Here is a 27,991-nt window from a genome sequence, read left to right as displayed (position 1 = left end):
TCATGTAAACATCTATTAAAAGTAAATAGAATGTGTGTTAAAATCATGTAATCATGGCAATCATGTAAACATCTATTAAAAGTAAATAGAATGTGTGTTAAAACCATGTAATCATGGCAATCATGTAAACATCTATTGAAAAGAAATAGAACGTCTGTTAAAACTATGTAATCATGGGAATCATGTAAACATCTATTAAAAGTAAATAGAATGTGTGTTAAAACCATGTAATCATGGCAATCATGTAAACATCTATTAAAAGTAAATAGAATGTGTGTTAAAACCATGTGATCATGGCAATCATGTAAACATCTATTAAAAGTAAATAGAATGTGTGTTAAAACCATGTGATCATGGCAATCATGTAAACATCTATTGAAAGTAAATAGAATGTGTGTTAAAACCATGTGATCATGGCAATCATGTAAACATCTATTCAACCCCTGATAGTAATCACCTAATAAAAATGTAGAAAAAAACATGACTTTTTGGTGAAACAATTCAAAGGAATCCAAAAGCCGATGTAATGTAAAGTGTGTATTACCCTACTCAACCGTGTTAGTGACCATGCCCGGTCAAGCGCCAACCCCCCACTTTTGCAAAATTGTTCATATTCGGCAAAGCGCTCACCCTTAAAAAATGAAACTAATTTAAAACTTGGTTTTTGATCATTGCATAACGATTCTTGGTAAACACTTTTATATGATACAGCATGGATATCGACTGCCGTGAAAATGTTGTGAATGCTTGGACCACAGTAACCGTGCATAAACGCTTCGACAATGACCTGTTAATACAAGTAAAACGCGGCAAATATTTCATGCCATATTCAGTATACCTATAAAAAATGGCTAGTTACCAGCTTATTGAAAACCATGTAGTTTATTCACCAAAATCAATTCCAACAGATCGTATTTCGACATCGACAATAGCCCCTCCCCTTCAATTCACATTGTACAAAAAAAAACAAATAGTGATGAAACAAAGACTTTATAATAAACTTACGTCATATGACTTTTTGTCAAAAAAACACCACAAACCAATCACGAACTACGTTATACACATAGTGCAGACTTCAACTTTCAGCTTAACACTGGGTCAAAATAGATATAAAATAGAGTCAAAATGAGAGTCAGCGAGGGAGTCATCGGATCTAGGGGCACTCCGCTCTCAAAGTTCTGGGCGTCTGTCCACTAAGAGACAGCCGCCAGGGCTTGGTCCAACAATTGAACCCTGAACGTCAGATTCCGCATAAGGGCCTTGCGGTCCAGCAAGCACCTCTGAATCGGACGAGGCCGGAGAGCTGCTGATGGAACTAGACGACGAACTGAAGTCATACTGCCAATAAGGCGCATCAGTTCACGCATAGAAGCCGATCCCGTCGATCGGAGTTGGTTGGCGAGCTCAGTCGCCTTAGGTCTACGACAGAATGCCAGCCCCCCCCCCCCCTCAAAAAAAAAAACTCTTGGGAACGAGGAAGATGTGGGAATAGAACCTTAGATTTAAATGGGGTTCTCCACTAGGCGTACCGGCCCTTTTTCCAGAAGGCTGGCTACTTTCGCCGAGTCATCTCCACCTTGACCCCGTCCCTCAGTAGAAAACCAGAGAGAGGATGAGACCAGAGGACTCCGATAACTCTGGGACTCTACTGTGAGCGTCCAGGGGTCAGAAGCTATCAGGCGCCAAGCTGGGGTGAGCTGCTTGAGGCGCGATCCAACGAAGAGGAGCAGACTGGGGTTCGAAGCTTGAGCTCCCTGAACTCCAGCCTCCAGCTCAGGAGGACAAAGATGAGGAGGCTGAGGACTAAGATGGGGAGGCTGAGCCTGAGGACTCGGGGGGGGGGGGTCGTACCACCATCCATGCCCAGGCAACCAGTGAAGTTTTTAAAGAGACTTTGTGGCTTCCTGGCCCCCAGAAGTGTCAGAACGTCCTACCACCAGGGCCACGTTCTTCGACCTCTTCTGATGCTTCCCGCTACTGGTCTTTTTCTGCTACTTAGATAGAAACCATGAGCGCTTAGCTCCTCGCTGGTTCGGGTCCTTAGCAGGGGATTGATTGCAAGAGCCGCACTGCAGTTTTGGTTTGAACCGTTGGCTGAAAAGGGCTAACAGCCCTAGCCAACAAGAATGATTGCTTCAATTGGATACGTTGATCCTGAGCAACCACGAAAACGACAACTGCATCAGCTAGCCGGCCACCAAAGAGCCGGTCATGTGCCCAAGGTCATCTCCGCAGGTGACCAATCTTGTCTCCCACTGGAGTAGGGTAGTTGCACTAACTCAGTACTACCTCCCGCTCGACTGAAACCACTCCTGCCAAGAGGGCAGTATGGACTTGCAGGATGTCACACATAGCGACTCTCTGTGCAGCTAAAACTGGTTCATCTGTCCAAGGATCGCGGTTCGTTGCTTAGCACGCAGGTGGTCAGAACTTAAAAGGGTGAACTGACGCTCTTATGCCAAGAAGACCTATTTTACAAAGTTGATAGGTTTAAGTTCTGCCCGCAGCGGCTGATGCACTTGCAGGCTCTGGTGTAAGTCAAATGACCACGCAACATGGCCTTCCTGATCCGCACAATCCGCCTTAAAGGCATGAGTACTGGGATCGGGCGGGGAACCCGTGAAGAAGGCTGTGGCACCACACGAGTAATCCAAATCAGGGACCCTTTGATGGTTCGCGTAACCCCAATGGAAGACATGGGACAGGACTGACCTCATGCCAGGATCAGTCTTCTTGTCCTTGTCTCCCTAGGGATACCAATCACCCCCCCTTCATCGCCCTCTGAGCCCCTCTACAGCCTGGGTCACATGAGGTGCCGAGGGGAGTTGGCCAACATGTGAGGTATCCATGTTGGCAGTGGGAGAGGGGAGCGCCGATGAAAAAGAGTCCAAAGGCAACTCCCTAGCTGTGTACTTAACCGCATAATGGTAAGGGGCAGCTGGGCTCTGGTTGACTGGGTAGCCTGTGCTTGTCCAAACAAGGAAGGGGCGAGAGACGACATGGCACTCCCCCCTGCATACCACCCTGCACAGGGGTACCAGCACAGAGGCACTCTGTGCGGCCTGGTGAAGCAAAGGTAACGAAACCTGCTCCAGAGTGCCTGAGGGAGGTGTGGGAAAATTGGGGGGTCCCCTCAATAGGAGAAGTGGACACTCCCTTTCCCACTGATGTGAGTTGTCCCCCCGATCCTCTTAAGGCAAGATCAAAGGGAGGATGGGACACATCTGACCGAATTCTGGTGGGGGTGGGGGCAGCACAGCCCGTTCCCCCCTGGACTCTCACCCCCACCTCCACCTCTTGCAACATACCCCGCAACTGCAGAAGGGAGTTCACTTTGGAGGCCAGATTAAACGTCCAGGCCTTTCAGGCGATCTCATCACCATGGGAGGAGCCCCTTTCACCCTGACTAACATGAGTAAAGGAAGACAACAAGGTCTGTCCCTGTACTTGCGCAAGCAACTCAGGCTGCATCAGTACCGATGAAGTCTCAGTGGATTGGACCAGTTCAGCCCAAAAGGGCTGTACCAATCCCGCCATGGTACTCGGCATCGATGTCAGCATCCAAGTAGGAATATGCTGTATACCGATCTTGGTATCCGTGGTGATTCGCAAAAACGGTGGAACGATGCATGTCCGCCTCGATAATCGCATGGAGACACTGACTCCACACTGGTGCTTCCAAGGTAGCAACCAACGCCTCCGTCACCTCATTTACATTTACATTTACCAGGCAAACTTCGTCTACCAAGAGAAAAGGGAGAGATTATTCACTGAAACAGACGCATCATTAGCTTCGGCTGGGGACTTCCCCTCTTTAGAACGATGCATACCAGCTTTTCGCGATCGCTTTCCCTCAGCTTCAGCCCCACCTCAAAGTGCTACGACGATCGAAAATGCTACAGATCGAAAATTGCGCCAAGGCAAAATCACTAGTCCTGTTTGCGACCTTAACCTTGGGTCCCAAACTGACAGCTCTAAGTGGCAAGATGAACGTATCTTATGTGCCGAATTTAGTCGGCATGATCTTTATGTGTTATAACATTGTAGGGGCATCGAAAAGTACAAAACTACTGGAACAATAAGCCTGTCGGCTGAGATAGCACCGCTGTTAGCGATTAAAGAATTAGAATTAAAGATATCATTACAAAATGAACAAATCTGAGAGAGGTCCACATGTAGTACCTATATATGTATCATCAAAGCAATCAGACTTTTTTTAAAAGAAGTCGAAAATATCACGTTTACCAAAAATTACAAAAATATTCATCAAAATCAGAGAATTGAAGATACAGTACTCATTTCGCTGAACCTCCCGCCCGCTTCCAGATTTTGATCGCTTTTTTTTCGCTCGCTTTGTTCAATTCGACCGCGCAATTTCCGCTTTTTTTTCGACTGCGCAAATCCGGAAGTATCCGCTCGCGCAATTGCTCGCTCGCCTGACAGCGCAAGCGCCCGCATTTACAGTTCATTACCTACTGTTTCATGTACAAGTGTATCATTTTTGTTTTTATGATGTTAAAATAAGAATAAATACAATCAGAAATTTATAGAACGACTGTTGAAAAAAAATACGGTGGATCACACGGCCATATAAAATTGGTAATACATATGCGTAGTAATAATGTCCACCATAAACAAGATCGAACCAAAACATGTGAAATCAAATACGACACTGACACAGACACAACTAATATGAAATAAAACCATTCTATTTTTGGTGGAGAGCGAAAAATGTCTACTGTAGTAGAGTACGGTATTCGTTGAGTAACCGTGTGTAGGGTGACGGTTGTCATGCACGCATGGTTTGGGTTTAACACGGGTCAAGTTGTAGTTATGTTAAAATCCGTGGCACCTATAACAATTGAAAAATATCTGCAGGAATAGTAAGACTGTGAAAAAAACGACTGATCGATTGTTATAGAATGACCGTAGTGTACAATTTGTCAAACAAATACAATACTTGCAAATGTAATGTCGGCCAGCGCCCATCTTACTTGTCCGAAGTTGTCAAAGCCGACATCACTGGAGATCGCGTTTTTTAACTAGGCGGCTGGCAAGCGGACTAACACGTTACATAAACTTGTTGAATTGTGGTTTTTATGTTTGCGCCCAATGTCTCGTTATAAAATAAAGGATTCAAATTTTGCAGGGTATTCCGTTTTTTGCGAACTCTGGGCGAAATACTTTCATGAGCTGTACGTAGTTCACTTACAGCCAAAACAAAGTGAGCTTGGACATTAAGTTGTGAGGCGCGACAAAACAAACGCTGCCAGTGATAGATTACGTGAATAAAAGAACAAAATAAACGCAATCAAAGGCGCCGACCACACGCTTTGGAAATAAATAGAACGCGTTGCTAAGAGGAATCGCACCTGCATCTCGACGACGTCTCCGGTCATGAGCAGGGTTTGCCGCGTCTTAGAAAAATTGAAAGTTAAAAAGGAATCAGTGTCGGGAAACCATTCACAATGTTTGCATGAAAAATCCCACGCGAAAGCGTTTTTTTTTTCCTGTTACAAACACTATGATACCTGAATCCCGATTAATTCATAAATATGAATCGGTAAGGGTCAATTTCCTGCAATCCTTCGAGATTAAATTTGCCTCCGAAAATCTTTCTAACGATGAGCTGGAAGATTGCCATAATTGAGTGCCACCATTTCTGTTCTAAGATTTATTCAGTATAATAATACAAATGTTCACCCCAACAGAGGTGGACATACAGTTTTAGCGACCCGAAGAGCTCATTTTCAACCGAGGCGAAGCACTACAATAAAGACTTTCCGTTCCCAATAAATAATAAGAAGAAAAAAACTTCTCGTTCCCAACATTTTGGGGGAAAAAACCTGGAAAAAAAACTGATTTTGACAAAATAATTTAGAAATTGATATTAAGAATAATTCATAACGAAATCTATTTCATATGTACCCATAATTTTTTTTCATAATTACTGATTACACACGAATATTACAGAAAAAAATAATTTGCTATATTATCTATATTTGTGCCTTTTATTTGTCTTGAATCGTGACTGAAAGGAGCTAGATGAAATTACAAACTACTAGTATGTAGTGTGTTCGACAACTCGTGTATGAACAACAATTTTAATAAATATGATTTTACTTGGTAAAATTACTGTATTTTTCTACATAAAAACAAAAGAATGTCACAATGTCTTTGCTATCATAGCGTTGTTGGTAATAGTTGAAAATGATACATCCACGTGAACCTGCTTATATGAGATTGAAGGAGTCTCTGTTTTCAACAGCCGTATACATCTAACTGCGTCATCGCTAAGTTTCCTTGTGGACCACGAGCTCTGTTCCTTGTTTGCACGTTATCATGTTCACACAATCGCAGACATTATTTGTAAGGGTGCCCTTTGAAATGGCACATTTTCTCGATGTTTTAGCGAGTACTCCGCGGGTATATGGCTTGTTCTCACATCAGCATAATTTTCCTCGAGTTCACTCATCGCTTTCCCACATGCACTTCTCGTTCTTTGCTGCTAACTTTTTTTGCACTCTAATAAGGTGTTGTTTTTGTCTTTCTAAACATCAAGTTTATTTTTGACATTCAACGAGATCGCTTGAATTTTGAATTTGATGACGGTTCGAATTTATCCACTTTTACAGTGATCAACATTGCGTTCGAGTAGAGTTACTAGTAATTACAAGCCTGATTTACATTTTTCTTGCGGTGTTTTTCGTCAATGTATTAAATATAAGTGCTTTGGGAAATAACATAATTATATTGCGCGAGTGAAAGAATTTGGTGAGACTGTCACAACACGTTTTATTTATTTCCAACGCGCGTGGTCGGCGCCTCTGATTGCGTTTATTTTGTATTTTTGTTTTCAAAATGTATCACTGGCTGCGTTTGTTTTGTTTTCCTCAACAAATTAACTGTTCCAAGATCTCTTTCATTTTTCGTCCGGCTGCTGCCAATCCAATAATTCGTCGCCGCATGTACTCAGACAAGCGATTAATCGTCACAGTCATTATACTTGTAGTTTAAGTCCAATTGATTTGTAGAAATTCAGCTATGCGATAATTATATGTGCAGTTTTGTTTTGCGCACCCAGACACGAGCAAAAGTTAACCAATAGATTCGTTTTCTGAACTATAGCATTCGTATTACTTATGCAAATTGAGTAAGGGTCATAGTGTGAGTTGCGTTCGAAAATAACAAAGTGTCAAATTATTTTGAGCGCTGTTCGGAATAAATTTAGTCAAAATCACACACAGAAACACACACACAACACACAAATACTAGTACTCAATACATATCGCGATTGACCAGTTATATAGCTGCTTGAACTACACACACAAGGACGTAAATATGTAAATACAGGTCACAGTTCGACTTGCGTAGCAAACGTTACAATAGAGACATTAAGATGCGCATACGAGAACGGAACGAGAACGGAACGAGAACGGATACGTCACTGCTTTGTGCATGACCTCCGCGCGAACCAATGACGTCATCGGTTGCCTGGTCGTTCGGCAGTCGTTTTGAACGTGATCAAGGTGACTGACTCGTAGTTGATTTCCGAGAGCTTTTCTCGCTGTCAATTTTGAATAATTTTCATTGACATTAATAAAACGTATTATATTAGAGTGTTTTTGAATATTTATGATGAAATAAGAAATATTGGATGCATTTTAGCTGACATTTATACCCACTGAAAACGCATGATATTGATCTGCTGAAAGAGGATTCGGTAAACAGGCCTAGGACCTCAGCAGAGTGGATGGAAATAGCGAGAGCTCTGTCAAAATGTCTGTGAACTAACTACTAATTCTGATTCCGGACGTGAAATGACATAACAAATTAATTTAGGTAGTTATTGTTGCCCAATGAGAGACGGATTGACATGGTTCTGGTTTCAGTTACGTTCCCGTGGTGGCTAGCGCATAAATGAAAGGAAGAGAAGCTAAATATTCATCTCATATGATACTAACTTTTAAATCTTCGTGAGCTTTTACAAACTCTCGAAAACAGACATTGTCAACACTAGCCACCACGTCTTTACACTGTCATAAAATCCAAGTACATGTACATGTATAAGAATAGGACGTCCTGCTAGCCTGTTCGCTTCGAAAATTGGAATTGAGATTTCTCTGCAAATTTCGTAAAATGGTGGCTGAAACTTTCTAGAAATGAAATTGAACCTGAACTTCACTGATTACGGCATATTAAACAGCATAACTTGGTGATTTTGTTTAGAAAACGAGTAAAATACTTGCCGTCGCTAACACTGCTTTTGGAGGCAGCCATGTTGTGTACGCCCTCAACATCAAAATATGTTCAAAGCTTGAGTTCTCGATGTCAAAACTAGCGGATTTCATTCCTGCAGCTAAGCTTTTCCTAACCAAGCTATGCTGCACGGTGTCAAAGCTGTGATTTTCATTAAAAAGCTACACTTTCATTGGTACCCCTGCGCTTGTACTTAATCGTTTTCTGACACCCGAGAACGTAACGCAAACGAAATTAGAACATCACGTTACGTTCCCGTTACGTACGCAAATCTTAAACTCTCTAATGTGTCAAGTGATTTGAAGGCGTCTTTGTTCCAAAACAGAGAAGCAATAGGCGTTGTGTTTTGAATCGTCATTAAAACCTAAATTTATTACGAATAAAAACTTAAGTTTATACATACAATGTACGATCATTGTTACTCCAGCGGTCGGTTTGCAAGCGGACGATGTTTCTGAAGCCAGCCATAGCAGGAGTGAGCGAGCGAACAAAAGCGAGCGAGCAGAAAAAAAGCGGTCGGTTTCCGGTCGGAAAGCAGCGAGCGGTCGGAAATTAAGCGATAAGCGGTCGGAAAAAAAGCGATAAAAGCGGGAGGTTGGGCGGAATGAGTACTGTATCATCATGAAATGAACAAATCTGAGAGAGGTCTACCCAAGAAACACATACACCAAGTATCAAAGCATTCGAACTTGTAGTTTTCAAGAAGAAGTTAAAAAAGTAAAACATCAACACGGTGACGGACGCTCACTCATATGATAAGCTCCACTCGACAAAGTCAACAGCGGAGCTAAAAAAAACAAATAATCAAAGAAATTGGAGTACCAGTTTTCATGAAGTCAAAAATATAATTTTGTACCAAAAATGACAAAAGTAATCACTAACAATGGAGAATTATTATCTTCATGAAATGAAAAAATCTGATAGAGGGCAACCCAAGTTAACTGCATACCGTATATGAAAGCAATACAGCTGGTGGTTTTCAAGAAAGAATGGACTGCCAACAGCTATATGGACTGCTCCTTTCTGTCATCTCTGATTGTAGCAGAGCTAAAAAGGGCACAACTTGAGAACTAAAATATGTTCAAGAGAAACAGAAAATATGCAACAAAATAACACACATGTGAATGACTGGCTCTTACCTGACATATCTACATCTTGTCCATACTGCTCTTTATAAGTATATATCGCCCACCACCCAAGGAGAGCACCAGTTTCATTGCCTGTGAATATCTTCCAGTGACCACCAGGTTGTTTCTCAGCTACAGCACACCTATCAGCATCAGGGTCATTAGCAAGTATCACAGTACTACTATGATTATCAGCTGTTTTCATTGCCAAGTTTAAGGCACTTTTACCTTCTTCAGGATTTGGAAATTTGACAGTTGGAAAGTCAGGATCAGGTTCAACCTGTCAAATAGATTTTTAATTTAATAATGACAATGCAATGTTTCCCTTTTCAATTGTTGATAAACATACATATTGTTGCAAGATGCTTTGTTGGAATTTAGTTACATATACCTGGTCTTTGACTGGAACAAATGGTTGAAATCCAAATGCTTGAAATGCAGTAGCAGCAGCTAGTGTCCCAACACCATGCATTGCAGTATATGTAAATTTGACACAACTCTTTTCATTCCCAGATCTGAAAAATATCAAAATGTAGGAACAAATTGTAATTGCACTGACCAATAACATTAAGCACATTATTATCTAACCATGAGCAGAGCATTTAACCAACTGCATACTTATCTTAGACAATGGCTGAATAATATCCTTTTTAATTGTACAAACCCGTCTTTTCAATTGCTTTTTATTAGATTTATTGTACTTTTAAGTATTTTTAGAATTGTAATTATTTGAGTGTAGAACCATATGTTATTTTTATCGTTCAATATCGTACATGTCTCTAACTCACCTCTCGTCACTTGTTCATTGTTTATCTGTTTGTAACCTCCACTACTCACTTGTGATCGTTTAATCGTTTTATTTTGAACCGAGAAATGTGTCAAACGAATGACTGATATCCCAATGGCACAGGGCAGGGGGGTTCGATTCCCCCATTGTCCGTGCCATTTGGTGTTGGCCTGCCCGCGGGGTTTCTCGGTTTTATTTCTCACTGTCCAGTCGTTATTGATTTATTATTTACCCGTAGAATCAAAAAGGAACTATCAGTTAACAGGGCATTTACAAAAGCATGATGCATTTCAATTTTGTTAGTAATTATTTTCTATAAAGCAGAAAAAAAAAATTTCTATTGACAGTAAATAATTTTAAAGGGTGGGTTCAATAACCATATGTGTAAAATACATTGTTTGTCCATATGAAATTTCAGCATGTGGTGCACAATAACCAATGCTGTTTAAAGCACTTGGTTAAATAATTATGATATATACAAACCTATGCCTACAATGTCTTTGTATGTCTTTGAAATAGTTTTCAGTAACTTCTTTATAAGGATCTTGACATAGTTGACTATTTTGTACAATAGATGTATCCCATGAGTAATCCCATGGTTTCAGATTTTTTTCAATACAGCCGGCTATCAATGCATCATGTGGTGGTATTAACTATCACAAAAAAAAGAGTATGTGACATCATTAGTACCGGATATAGACCACTACACTGTGACATCATTAGTGTATAGACCAATGTACTATGACATCATTAGTGTATAGACAAATGTACTGCGACATCATTAGTGTATAGACCAATGCACTGTGACATCATTAGTGTATAGACCAATGCACTGTGACATCATTAGTGTATAGACCAATGCACTGTGACATCATTAGTATATAGACCAATGCACTGTGACATCATTAGTGTATAGACCAATGCACTGTGACATCATTAGTGTATAGACCAATGCACTATGACATCATTAGTGTATAGACCAATGTACTGTGACATCATTAGTGTATAGACCAATGCACTGTGACATCATTAGTGTATAGAGCAATGCACTGTGACATCATTAGTGTATAGACCAATGTACTGTGACATCATTAGTATATAGACCAATGCACTGTGACATCATTAGTGTATAGACCAATGTACTGTGACATCATTAGTGTATAGACCAATGTACTGTGACATTATTAGTGTATAGACCAATGTACTGTTACATCATTAGTGTATAAACCAATGTACTGTGACATCATTAGTGTATAGACCAATGTACTGTGACATCATTAGTGTATAGACCAATGTACTGTGACATCATTAGTGTATAGACCATTGTACTGTGACATCATTAGTGTATAGACCAATGTACTGTGACATCATTAGTGTATAGACCAATGTACTGTGACATCATTAGTGTATAGACCAATGTACTGTGACATCATTAGTGTATAGCCCAATGTACTGTGACATCATTAGTGTATAGCCCAATGTACTGTGACATCATTAGTGTATAGACCAATGTACTGTGACATTATTAGCGTATAGACCAATGTACTGTGACATCAGTATATAGACCAATGTACTGTAACATAGAGACCAACATAGTGTGACATCATTAGTATATAGACCAATGCACTGTGACATCATTAGCGTATAGACCAATGTACTGTAACATATAGACCAACATAGTGTGACATCATTAGTATATAGACCAATGCACTGTGACATCAGTATATAGACCAATGTACTGTAACATATAGACCAACATAGTGTGACATCATTAGTATATAGACCAATGCACTGTGACATCAGTATATAGACCAATGTACTGTAACATATAGACCAACATAGTGTGACATCATTAGTATATAGACCAATGCACTGTGACATCATTAGTGTATAGACCAATGCACAGTAACATATAGACCAACATAGTGTGACATCATTAGTATATATACCAATGCACTGTGACATCAGTATATAGACCAATGTACTGTAACATATAGACCAACATAGTGTGACATCATTAGTATATAGACCAATGCACTGTGACATCATTAGTATATAGACCAATGCACTGTGACATCAGTATATAGACCAATGTACTGCAACATAAAGTCCAACATAGTGTGACATCATTAGTATATAGACCAATGTACTGAGACATCATTAGTATATAGACCAATGCACTGTGACATCATTAGTATATAGACCAGTGTACTGTAACATATAGACCAACATAGTGTGACATCATTAGTGTATAGACCAGTGTACTGTAACATATAGACCAACATAGTGTGACATCATTAGTGTATAGACCAATGCACTGTGACATCAGTATATAGACCAATGTACTGCAACATATAGTCCAACATAGTGTGACATCATTAGTATATAGACCAATGTACTGAGACATCATTAGTATATAGACCAATGCACTGTGACATCATTAGTATATAGACCAATGCACTGTGACATCATTAGTATATAGACCAATGCACTGTGACATCATTAGTGTATAGACCAATGTACTGTAACATATAGACCAACATAGTGTGACATCATTAGTATATAGACCAATGCACTGTGACATCAGTATATAGACCAATGTACTGTAACATATAGACCAACATAGTGTGACATCATTAGTATATAGACCAATGCACTGTGACATCAGTATATAGACCAATGTACTGTAACATATTGACCAACATAGTGTGACATCATTAGTATATAGACCAATGCACTGTGACATCAGTATATAAACCAATGTACTGTAACATATAGACCAACATAGTGTGACATCATTAGTATATAGACCAATGCACTGTGACATCATTAGTGTATAGACCAATGTACTGTAACATATAGACCAACATAGTGTGACATCATTAGTATATAGACCAATGCACTGTGACATCATTAGTATATAGACCAATGCACTGTGACATCAGTATATAGACCAATGTACTGCAACATATAGTCCAACATAGTGTGACATCATTAGTATATAGACCAATGTACTGAGACATCATTAGTATATAGACCAATGCACTGTGACATCATTAGTATATAGACCAGTGTACTGTAACATATAGACCAACATAGTGTGACATCATTAGTGTATAGACCAGTGTACTGTAACATATAGACCAACATAGTGTGACATCATTAGTATATAGACCAATGTACTGAGACATCATTAGTATACAGACCAATGCACTGTGACATCATTAGTATATAGACCAATGCACTGTGACATCATTAGTATATAGACCAATGTACAGTGACATCAGTATATAGACCAATGTACTGCAACATATAGTCCAACATAGTGTGACATCATTAGTGTATAGACCAATGCACTGTGACATCAGTATATATACCAATGTACTGTAACATATAGACCAACATAGTGTGACATCATTAGTATATAGACCAATGTACTGAGACATCATTAGTATATAGACCAATGCACTGTGACATCATTAGTATATAGACCAATGCACTGTGACATCATTAGTGTATAGACCAATGTACTGTAACATATAGACCAACATAGTGTGACATCATTAGTATATAGACCAATGCACTGTGACATCAGTATATAGACCAATGTACTGTAACATATAGACCAACATAGTGTGACATCATTAGTATATAGACCAATGCACTGTGACATCAGTATATAGACCAATGTACTGTAACATATTGACCAACATAGTGTGACATCATTAGTATATAGACCAATGCACTGTGACATCAGTATATAAACCAATGTACTGTAACATATAGACCAACATAGTGTGACATCATTAGTATATAGACCAATGCACTGTGACATCATTAGTGTATAGACCAATGTACTGTAACATATAGACCAACATAGTGTGACATCATTAGTATATAGACCAATGCACTGTGACATCATTAGTATATAGACCAATGCACTGTGACATCAGTATATAGACCAATGTACTGCAACATATAGTCCAACATAGTGTGACATCATTAGTATATAGACCAATGTACTGAGACATCATTAGTATATAGACCAATGCACTGTGACATCATTAGTATATAGACCAGTGTACTGTAACATATAGACCAACATAGTGTGACATCATTAGTGTATAGACCAGTGTACTGTAACATATAGACCAACATAGTGTGACATCATTAGTGTATAGACCAATGCACTGTGACATCAGTATATAGACCAATGTACTGCAACATATAGTCCAACATAGTGTGACATCATTAGTATATAGACCAATGTACTGAGACATCATTAGTATACAGACCAATGCACTGTGACATCATTAGTATATAGACCAATGCACTGTGACATCATTAGTATATAGACCAATGTACAGTGACATCAGTATATAGACCAATGTACTGCAACATATAGTCCAACATAGTGTGACATCATTAGTGTATAGACCAATGCACTGTGACATCAGTATATATACCAATGTACTGTAACATATAGACCAACATAGTGTGACATCATTAGTGTATAGACCAATGCACTGTGACATCATTAGTATATAGACCAATGTACTGTGACAGTATATAGACCAATGCACTGTGATATCATTAGTACCGGATATAGACCACTGCACTGTGACATCATTAGTGTATAGACCAATGTACTGTGACATCACTAGTGTATAGACCAATGTACTGTGACATCATTAGTGTATAGACCGATGTACTGTCACATCATTAGTGTATAGACCAATGTACTGTGACATCATTAGTGTATAGACCAATGTACTGTGACATCATTAGTGTATAGACCAATGTACTGCGACATCATTAGTGTATAGACCAATGCACTGTGACATCATTAGTGTATAGACCAATGCACTGTGACATCATTAGTGTATAGACCAATGCACTGTGACATCATTAGTATATAGACCAATGCACTGTGACATCATTAGTGTATAGACCAATGCACTGTGACATCATTAGTGTATAGACCAATGCACTATGACATCATTAGTGTATAGACCAATGTACTGTGACATCATTAGTGTATAGACCAATGCACTGTGACATCATTAGTGTATAGAGCAATGCACTGTGACATCATTAGTGTATAGACCAATGTACTGTGACATCATTAGTATATAGACCAATGCACTGTGACATCATTAGTGTATAGACCAATGTACTGTGACATCATTAGTGTATAGACCAATGTACTGTGACATTATTAGTGTATAGACCAATGTACTGTTACATCATTAGTGTATAAACCAATGTACTGTGACATCATTAGTGTATAGACCAATGTACTGTGACATCATTAGTGTATAGACCAATGTACTGTGACATCATTAGTGTATAGACCATTGTACTGTGACATCATTAGTGTATAGACCAATGTACTGTGACATCATTAGTGTATAGACCAATGTACTGTGACATCATTAGTGTATAGCCCAATGTACTGTGACATCATTAGTGTATAGACCAATGTACTGTGACATCATTAGTGTATAGACCAATGTACTGTGACATCATTAGTGTATAGACCATTGTACTGTGACATCATTAGTGTATAGACCAATGTACTGTGACATCATTAGTGTATAGACCAATGTACTGTGACATCATTAGTGTATAGACCAATGTACTGTGACATCATTAGTGTATAGCCCAATGTACTGTGACATCATTAGTGTATAGCCCAATGTACTGTGACATCATTAGTGTATAGACCAATGTACTGTGACATTATTAGCGTATAGACCAATGTACTGTGACATCAGTATATAGACCAATGTACTGTAACATAGAGACCAACATAGTGTGACATCATTAGTATATAGACCAATGCACTGTGACATCATTAGTGTATAGACCAATGTACTGTAACATATAGACCAACATAGTGTGACATCATTAGTATATAGACCAATGCACTGTGACATCAGTATATAGACAAATGTACTGTAACATATAGACCAACATAGTGTGACATCATTAGTATATAGACCAATGCACTGTGACATCAGTATATAGACCAATGTACTGTAACATATAGACCAACATAGTGTGACATCATTAGTATATAGACCAATGCACTGTGACATCAGTATATAGACCAATGTACTGTAACATATAGACCAACATAGTGTGACATCATTAGTATATAGACCAATGCACTGTGACATCATTAGTGTATAGACCAATGCACTGTAACATATAGACCAACATAGTGTGACATCATTAGTATATATACCAATGCACTGTGACATCAGTATATAGACCAATGTACTGTAACATATAGACCAACATAGTGTGACATCATTAGTATATAGACCAATGCACTGTGACATCATTAGTATATAGACCAATGCACTGTGACATCAGTATATAGACCAATGTACTGCAACATAAAGTCCAACATAGTGTGACATCATTAGTATATAGACCAATGTACTGAGACATCATTAGTATATAGACCAATGCACTGTGACATCATTAGTATATAGACCAGTGTACTGTAACATATAGACCAACATAGTGTGACATCATTAGTGTATAGACCAGTGTACTGTAACATATAGACCAACATAGTGTGACATCATTAGTGTATAGACCAATGCACTGTGACATCAGTATATAGACCAATGTACTGCAACATATAGTCCAACATAGTGTGACATCATTAGTATATAGACCAATGTACTGAGACATCATTAGTATATAGACCAATGCACTGTGACATCATTAGTATATAGACCAATGCACTGTGACATCATTAGTATATAGACCAATGCACTGTGACATCATTAGTGTATAGACCAATGTACTGTAACATATAGACCAACATAGTGTGACATCATTAGTATATAGACCAATGCACTGTGACATCAGTATATAGACCAATGTACTGTAACATATAGACCAACATAGTGTGACATCATTAGTATATAGACCAATGCACTGTGACATCAGTATATAGACCAATGTACTGTAACATATTGACCAACATAGTGTGACATCATTAGTATATAGACCAATGCACTGTGACATCAGTATATAAACCAATGTACTGTAACATATAGACCAACATAGTGTGACATCATTAGTATATAGACCAATGCACTGTGACATCATTAGTGTATAGACTAATGTACTGTAACATATAGACCAACATAGTGTGACATCATTAGTATATAGACCAATGCACTGTGACATCATTAGTATATAGACCAATGCACTGTGACATCAGTATATAGACCAATGCACTGCAACATATAGTCCAACATAGTGTGACATCATTAGTATATAGACCAATGTACTGAGACATCATTAGTATATAGACCAATGCACTGTGACATCATTAGTATATAGACCAGTGTACTGTAACATATAGACCAACATAGTGTGACATCATTAGTGTATAGACCAGTGTACTGTAACATATAGACCAACATAGTGTGACATCATTAGTGTATAGACCAATGCACTGTGACATCAGTATATAGACCAATGTACTGCAACATATAGTCCAACATAGTGTGACATCATTAGTATATAGACCAATGTACTGAGACATCATTAGTATACAGACCAATGCACTGTGACATCATTAGTTATAGACCAATGCACTGTGACATCATTAGTATATAGACCAATGTACAGTGACATCAGTATATAGACCAATGTACTGCAACATATAGTCCAACATAGTGTGACATCATTAGTGTATAGACCAATGCACTGTGACATCAGTATATAGACCAATGTACTGCAACATATAGACCAACATAGTGTGACATCATTAGTGTATAGACCAATGCACTGTGACATCAGTATATATACCAATGTACTGTAACATATAGACCAACATAGTGTGACATCATTAGTGTATAGACCAATGCACTGTGACATCATTAGTATATAGACCAATGTACTGTGACAGTATATAGACCAATGCACTGTGATATCATTAGTACCGGATATAGACCACTGCACTGTGACATCATTAGTGTATAGACCAATGTACTGTGACATCACTAGTGTATAGACCAATGTACTGTGACATCATTAGTGTATAGACCGATGTACTGTCACATCATTAGTGTATAGACCAATGTACTGTGACATCATTAGTGTATAGACCAATGTACTGTGACATCATTAGTGTATAGACCAATGTACTGTGACATCATTAGTGTATAGACCAATGTACTGTGACATCATTAGTGTATAGACCAATGTACTGTGACATCATTAGTGTATAGACCAATGTACTGTGACATCATTAGTGTATAGACCAATGTACTGTGACATCATTAGTGTATAGATCAATGTACTGTGACATCATTAGTGTATAGACAATGTACTGTGACATCATTAGTGTATAGACCAATGTACTGTGACATCATTAGTGTATATACCAATGCATTGTGACATCATTAGTGCATAGACCAATGTACTATGACATCATTAGTGTATAGACCAATGTACTGTGACATTAGTGTATAGACCAATGTACTGTGACATCATTAGTGTATAGACCAATGTACTGTGACATCATTAGTGTATAGACCAATGTACTGTGACATCATTAGTATATAGACCAATGCACTGTGACATCATTAGTGTATAGACCAATGCACTGTGACATCATTATTGTATAGACCAATGTACTGTGACATCATTAGTGTATAGAGCAATGCACTGTGACATCATTAGTGTATAGAGCAATGCACTGTGACATCATTAGTGTATAGACCAATGTACTGTGACATCATTAGTATATAGACCAATGCACTGTGACATCATTAGTGTATAGACCAATGTACTGTGACATCATTAGTGTATAGACCAATGTACTGTGACATTATTAGTGTATAGACCAATGTACTGTTACATCATTAGTGTATAGACCAATGTACTGTGACATCATTAGTGTATAGACCAATGTACTGTGACATCATTAGTGTATAGACCAATGTACTGTGACATCATTAGTGTATAGACCAATGTACTGTGACATCATTAGTGTATAGACCAATGTACTGTGACATCATTAGTGTATAGACCAATGTACTGTGACATCATTAGTGTATAGCCCAATGTACTGTGACATCATTAGTGTATAGACAAATGTACTGTGACATCATTAGTGTATAGACCAATGTACTGTGACATTATTAGCGTATAGACCAATGTACTGTGACATCAGTATATAGACCAATGTACTGTAACATAGAGACCAACATAGTGTGACATCATTAGTATATAGACCAATGTACTGAGACATCATTAGTATATAGACCAATGCACTGTGACATCATTAGTATATAGACCAGTGTACTGTAACATATAGACCAACATAGTGTGACATCATTAGTGTATAGACCAGTGTACTGTAACATATAGACCAACATAGTGTGACATCATTAGTGTATAGACCAATGCACTGTGACATCAGTATATAGACCAATGTACTGCAACATATAGTCCAACATAGTGTGACATCATTAGTATATAGACCAATGTACTGAGACATTAGTATATAGACCAATGCACTGTGACATCATTAGTATATAGACCAATGTACAGTGACATCAGTATATAGACCAATGTACTGCAACATATAGTCCAACATAGTGTGACATCATTAGTGTATAGACCAATGCACTGTGACATCAGTATATAGACCAATGTACTGCAACATATAGACCAACATAGTGTGACATCATTAGTGTATAGACCAATGCACTGTGACATCAGTATATAGACCAATGTACTGTAACATATAGACCAACATAGTGTGACATCATTAGTGTATAGACCAATGCACTGTGACATCATTAGTATATAGACCAATGTACTGTGACAGTATATAGACCAATGCACTGTGATATCATTAGTACCGGATATAGACCACTGCACTGTGACATCATTAGTGTATAGACCAATGTACTGTGACATCATTAGTGTATAGACCAATGTACTGTGACATCATTAGTGTATAGACCGATGCACTGTGACATCATTAGTGTATAGACCAATGTACTGTGACATCATTAGTGTATAGACCAATGTACTGTGACATCATTAGTGTATAGACCAATGTACTGTGACATCATTAGTGTATAGACCAATGTACTGTGACATCATTAGTGTATAGACCAATGTACTGTGACATCATTAGTGTATAGACCAATGTACTGTGACATCATTAGTGTATAGACCAATGTACTGTGACATCATTAGTGTATAGATCAATGTACTGTGACATCATTAGTGTATAGACCCATGTACTGTGACATCATTAGTGTATAGACCAATGTACTGTGACATCATTAGTGTATATACCAATGCATTGTGACATCATTAGTGCATAGACCAATGTACTATGACATCATTAGTGTATAGACCAATGTACTGTGACATCATTAGTGTATAGACCAATGTACTGTGACATCATTAGTGTATAGACCAATGTACTGTGACATCATTAGTATATAGACCAATGCACTGTGACATCATTAGTGTATAGACCAATGCACTGTGACATCATTATTGTATAGACCAATGTACTGTGGCATCATTAGTGTATAGACCAATGCACTGTGACATCATTAGTGTATAGAGCAATGCACTGTGACATCATTAGTGTATAGACCAATGTACTGTGACATCATTAGTATATAGACCAATGCACTGTGACATCATTAGTGTATAGACCAATGTACTGTGACATCATTAGTGTATAGACCAATGTACTGTGACATCATTAGTGTATAGACCAATGTACTGTTACATCATTAGTGTATAGACCAATGTACTGTTACATCATTAGTGTATAGACCAATGTACTGTTACATCATTAGTGTATAGACCAATGTACTGTGACATCATTAGTGTATAGACCAATGTACTGTGACATCATTAGTGTATAGACCAATGTACTGTGACATCATTAGTGTATAGACCAATGTACTGCGACATCATTAGTGTATAGACCAATGCACTGTGACATCATTAGTGTATAGACCAATGCACTGTGACATCATTAGTGTATAGACCAATGCACTGTGACATCATTAGTATATAGACCAATGCACTGTGACATCATTAGTGTATAGACCAATGCACTGTGACATCATTAGTGTATAGACCAATGCACTATGACATCATTAGTGTATAGACCAATGTACTGTGACATCATTAGTGTATAGACCAATGCACTGTGACATCATTAGTGTATAGAGCAATGCACTGTGACATCATTAGTGTATAGACCAATGTACTGTGACATCATTAGTATATAGACCAATGCACTGTGACATCATTAGTGTATAGACCAATGTACTGTGACATCATTAGTGTATAGACCAATGTACTGTGAAATTATTAGTGTATAGACCAATGTACTGTTACATCATTAGTGTATAAACCAATGTACTGTGACATCATTAGTGTATAGACCAATGTACTGTGACATCATTAGTGTATAGACCAATGTACTGTGACATCATTAGTGTATAGACCATTGTACTGTGACATCATTAGTGTATAGACCAATGTACTGTGACATCATTAGTGTATAGACCAATGTACTGTGACATCATTAGTGTATAGCCCAATGTACTGTGACATCATTAGTGTATAGACAAATGTACTGTGACATCATTAGTGTATAGACCAATGTACTGTGACATTATTAGCGTATAGACCAATGTACTGTGACATCAGTATATAGACCAATGTACTGTAACATAGAGACCAACATAGTGTGACATCATTAGTATATAGACCAATGCACTGTGACATCATTAGTGTATAGACCAATGTACTGTAACATATAGACCAACATAGTGTGACATCATTAGTGTATAGACCAATGCACTGTGACATCAGTATATAGACCAATGTACTGCAACATATAGTCCAACATAGTGTGACATCATTAGTATATAGACCAATGTACTGAGACATCATTAGTATATAGACCAATGCACTGTGACATCATTAGTATATAGACCAATGCACTGTGACATCATTAGTATATAGACCAATGTACAGTGACATCAGTATATAGACCAATGTACTGCAACATATAGTCCAACATAGTGTGACATCATTAGTGTATAGACCAATGCACTGTGACATCAGTATATAGACCAATGTACTGCAACATATAGACCAACATAGTGTGACATCATTAGTGTATAGACCAATGCACTGTGACATCAGTATATAGACCAATGTACTGTAACATATAGACCAACATAGTGTGACATCATTAGTGTATAGACCAATGCACTGTGACATCATTAGTATATAGACCAATGTACTGTGACAGTATATAGACCAATGCACTGTGATATCATTAGTACCGGATATAGACCACTGCACTGTGACATCATTAGTGTATAGACCAATGTACTGTGACATCATTAGTGTATAGACCAATGTACTGTGACATCATTAGTGTATAGACCGATGCACTGTGACATCATTAGTGTATAGACCAATGTACTGTGACATCATTAGTGTATAGACCAATGTACTGTGACATCATTAGTGTATAGACCAATGTACTGTGACATCATTAGTGTATAGACCAATGTACTGTGACATCATTAGTGTATAGACCAATGTACTGTGACATCATTAGTGTATAGACCAATGTACTGTGACATCATTAGTGTATAGACCAATGTACTGTGACATCATTAGTGTATAGATCAATGTACTGTGACATCATTAGTGTATAGACCCATGTACTGTGACATCATTAGTGTATAGACCAATGTACTGTGACATCATTAGTGTATATACCAATGCATTGTGACATCATTAGTGCATAGACCAATGTACTATGACATCATTAGTGTATAGACCAATGTACTGTGACATCATTAGTGTATAGACCAATGTACTGTGACATCATTAGTGTATAGACCAATGTACTGTGACATCATTAGTATATAGACCAATGCACTGTGACATCATTAGTGTATAGACCAATGCACTGTGACATCATTATTGTATAGACCAATGTACTGTGACATCATTAGTGTATAGACCAATGCACTGTGACATCATTAGTGTATAGAGCAATGCACTGTGACATCATTAGTGTATAGACCAATGTACTGTGACATCATTAGTATATAGACCAATGCACTGTGACATCATTAGTGTATAGACCAATGTACTGTGACATCATTAGTGTATAGACCAATGTACTGTGACATCATTAGTGTATAGACCAATGTACTGTTACATCATTAGTGTATAGACCAATGTACTGTTACATCATTAGTGTATAGACCAATGTACTGTTACATCATTAGTGTATAGACCAATGTACTGTGACATCATTAGTGTATAGACCAATGTACTGTGACATCATTAGTGTATAGACCAATGTACTGTGACATCATTAGTGTATAGACCAATGTACTGCGACATCATTAGTGTATAGACCAATGCACTGTGACATCATTAGTGTATAGACCAATGCACTGTGACATCATTAGTGTATAGACCAATGCACTGTGACATCATTAGTATATAGACCAATGCACTGTGACATCATTAGTGTATAGACCAATGCACTGTGACATCATTAGTGTATAGACCAATGCACTATGACATCATTAGTGTATAGACCAATGTACTGTGACATCATTAGTGTATAGACCAATGCACTGTGACATCATTAGTGTATAGAGCAATGCACTGTGACATCATTAGTGTATAGACCAATGTACTGTGACATCATTAGTATATAGACCAATGCACTGTGACATCATTAGTGTATAGACCAATGTACTGTGACATCATTAGTGTATAGACCAATGTACTGTGAAATTATTAGTGTATAGACCAATGTACTGTTACATCATTAGTGTATAAACCAATGTACTGTGACATCATTAGTGTATAGACCAATGTACTGTGACATCATTAGTGTATAGACCAATGTACTGTGACATCATTAGTGTATAGACCATTGTACTGTGACATCATTAGTGTATAGACCAATGTACTGTGACATCATTAGTGTATAGACCAATGTACTGTGACATCATTAGTGTATAGCCCAATGTACTGTGACATCATTAGTGTATAGACAAATGTACTGTGACATCATTAGTGTATAGACCAATGTACTGTGACATTATTAGCGTATAGACCAATGTACTGTGACATCAGTATATAGACCAATGTACTGTAACATAGAGACCAACATAGTGTGACATCATTAGTATATAGACCAATGCACTGTGACATCATTAGTGTATAGACCAATGTACTGTAACATATAGACCAACATAGTGTGACATCATTAGTATATAGACCAATGCACTGTGACATCAGTATATAGACCAATGTACTGTAACATATAGACCAACATAGTGTGACATCATTAGTATATAGACCAATGCACTGTGACATCAGTATATAGACCAATGTACTGTAACATATAGACCAACATAGTGTGACATCATTAGTATATAGACCAATGCACTGTGACATCAGTATATAGACCAATGTACTGTAACATATAGACCAACATAGTGTGACATCATTAGTATATAGACCAATGCACTGTGACATCATTAGTGTATAGACCAATGCACTGTAACATATAGACCAACATAGTGTGACATCATTAGTATATATACCAATGCACTGTGACATCAGTATATAGACCAATGTACTGTAACATATAGACCAACATAGTGTGACATCATTAGTATATAGACCAATGCACTGTGACATCATTAGTATATAGACCAATGCACTGTGACATCAGTATATAGAACAATGTACTGCAACATATAGTCCAACATAGTGTAACATCATTAGTATATAGACCAATGTACTGAGACATCATTAGTATATAGACCAATGCACTGTGACATCATTAGTATATAGACCAGTGTACTGTAACATATAGACCAACATAGTGTGACATCATTAGTGTATAGACCAGTGTACTGTAACATATAGACCAACATAGTGTGACATCATTAGTGTATAGACCAATGCACTGTGACATCAGTATATAGACCAATGTACTGCAACATATAGTCCAACATAGTGTGACATCATTAGTATATAGACCAATGTACTGAGACATCATTAGTATATAGACCAATGCACTGTGACATCATTAGTATATAGACCAATGCACTGTGACATCATTAGTATATAGACCAATGCACTGTGACATCATTAGTGTATAGACCAATGTACTGTAACATATAGACCAACATAGTGTGACATCATTAGTATATAGACCAATGCACTGTGACATCAGTATATAGACCAATGTACTGTAACATATAGACCAACATAGTGTGACATCATTAGTATATAGACCAATGCACTGTGACATCAGTATATAGACCAATGTACTGTAACATATTGACCAACATAGTGTGACATCATTAGTATATAGACCAATGCACTGTGACATCAGTATATAAACCAATGTACTGTAACATATAGACCAACATAGTGTGACATCATTAGTATATAGACCAATGCACTGTGACATCATTAGTGTATAGACCAATGCACTGTGACATCATTAGTGTATAGACCAATGTACTGTAACATATAGACCAACATAGTGTGACATCATTAGTATATAGACCAATGCACTGTGACATCATTAGTATATAGACCAATGCACTATGACATCAGTATATAGACCAATGTACTGCAACATATAGTCCAACATAGTGTGACATCATTAGTATATAGGCCAATGTACTGAGACATCATTAGTATATAGACCAATGCACTGTGACATCATTAGTATATAGACCAGTGTACTGTAACATATAGACCAACATAGTGCGACATCATTAGTGTATAGACCAGTGTACTGTAACATATAGACCAACATAGTGTGACATCATTAGTGTATAGACCAATGCACTGTGACATCAGTATATAGACCAATGTACTGCAACATATAGTCCAACATAGTGTGACATCATTAGTATATAGACCAATGTACTGAGACATCATTAGTATACAGACCAATGCACTGTGACATCATTAGTATATAGACCAATGCACTGTGACATCATTAGTATATAGACCAATGTACAGTGACATCAGTATATAGACCAATGTACTGCAACATATAGTCCAACATAGTGTGACATCATTAGTGTATAGACCAATGCACTGTGACATCAGTATATAGACCAATGTACTGAAACATATAGACCAACATAGTGTGACATCATTAGTGTATAGACCAATGCACTGTGACATCAGTATATATACCAATGTACTGTAACATATAGACCAACATAGTGTGACATCATTAGTGTATAGACCAATGCACTGTGACATCATTAGTATATAGACCAATGTACTGTGACAGTATATAGACCAATGCACTGTGATATCATTAGTACCGGATATAGACCACTGCACTGTGACATCATTAGTGTATAGACCAATGTACTGTGACATCATTAGTGTATAGACCAATGTACTGTGACATCATTAGTGTATAGACCGATGTACTGTGACATCATTAGTGTATAGACCAATGTACTGTGACATCATTAGTGTATAGACCAATGTACTGTGACATCATTAGTGTATAGACCAATGTACTGTGACATCATTAGTGTATAGACCAATGTACTGTGACATCATTAGTGTATAGATCAATGTACTGTGACATCATTAGTGTATAGACAATGTACTGTGACATCATTAGTGTATAGACCAATGTACTGTGACATCATTAGTGTATATACCAATGCATTGTGACATCATTAGTGCATAGACCAATGTACTATGACATCATTAGTGTATAGACCAATGTACTGTGACATCATTAGTATATAGACCAATGCACTGTGACATCATTAGTGTATAGAGCAATGCACTGTGACATCATTAGTGTATAGACCAATGTACTGTGACATCATTAGTATATAGACCAATGCACTGTGACATCATTAGTGTATAGACCAATGTACTGTGACATCATTAGTGTATAGACCAATGTACTGTGACATCATTAGTGTATAGACCAATGTACTGTTACATCATTAGTGTATAGACCAATGTACTGTTACATCATTAGTGTATAGACCAATGTACTGTTACATCATTAGTGTATAGACCAATGTACTGTGACATCATTAGTGTATAGACCAATGTACTGTGACATCATTAGTGTATAGACCAATGTACTGTGACATCATTAGTGTATAGACCAATGTACTGCGACATCATTAGTGTATAGACCAATGCACTGTGACATCATTAGTGTATAGACCAATGCACTGTGACATCATTAGTGTATAGACCAATGCACTGTGACATCATTAGTATATAGACCAATGCACTGTGACATCATTAGTGTATAGACCAATGCACTGTGACATCATTAGTGTATAGACCAATGCACTATGACATCATTAGTGTATAGACCAATGTACTGTGACATCATTAGTGTATAGACCAATGCACTGTGACATCATTAGTGTATAGAGCAATGCACTGTGACATCATTAGTGTATAGACCAATGTACTGTGACATCATTAGTATATAGACCAATGCACTGTGACATCATTAGTGTATAGACCAATGTACTGTGACATCATTAGTGTATAGACCAATGTACTGTGAAATTATTAGTGTATAGACCAATGTACTGTTACATCATTAGTGTATAAACCAATGTACTGTGACATCATTAGTGTATAGACCAATGTACTGTGACATCATTAGTGTATAGACCAATGTACTGTGACATCATTAGTGTATAGACCATTGTACTGTGAC

The 27,991-nt window shown here is 37.7% G+C and overlaps 1 protein-coding gene across 1 annotated transcript in view; it reads right to left on the bottom strand.

Moving 5' to 3' along the window:
* LOC100367722 (phosphopentomutase-like) overlaps window positions 1-27,991 on the bottom strand; it is a 177,860-nt gene that overhangs the window by 94,644 nt on the left and 55,225 nt on the right. The window contains exons 7-9 of the mRNA XM_085498186.1: window positions 10,657-10,826; window positions 9,778-9,901; window positions 9,399-9,666 (exon numbers count right to left, since the gene is read on the bottom strand). Coding sequence (XP_085354312.1) covers window positions 9,399-9,666; window positions 9,778-9,901; window positions 10,657-10,826 — 562 coding nt within the window. The remainder of the gene's footprint in view (window positions 1-9,398; window positions 9,667-9,777; window positions 9,902-10,656; window positions 10,827-27,991) is intronic.

The sequence above is a fragment of the Saccoglossus kowalevskii genome, chromosome 4, assembly GCF_978046115.1.
Source record: "Saccoglossus kowalevskii chromosome 4, keSacKowa6.1, whole genome shotgun sequence".
Taxonomy (NCBI): domain Eukaryota; kingdom Metazoa; phylum Hemichordata; class Enteropneusta; family Harrimaniidae; genus Saccoglossus; species Saccoglossus kowalevskii.
This window is presented reverse-complemented; position numbering and strand designations above follow the sequence as displayed.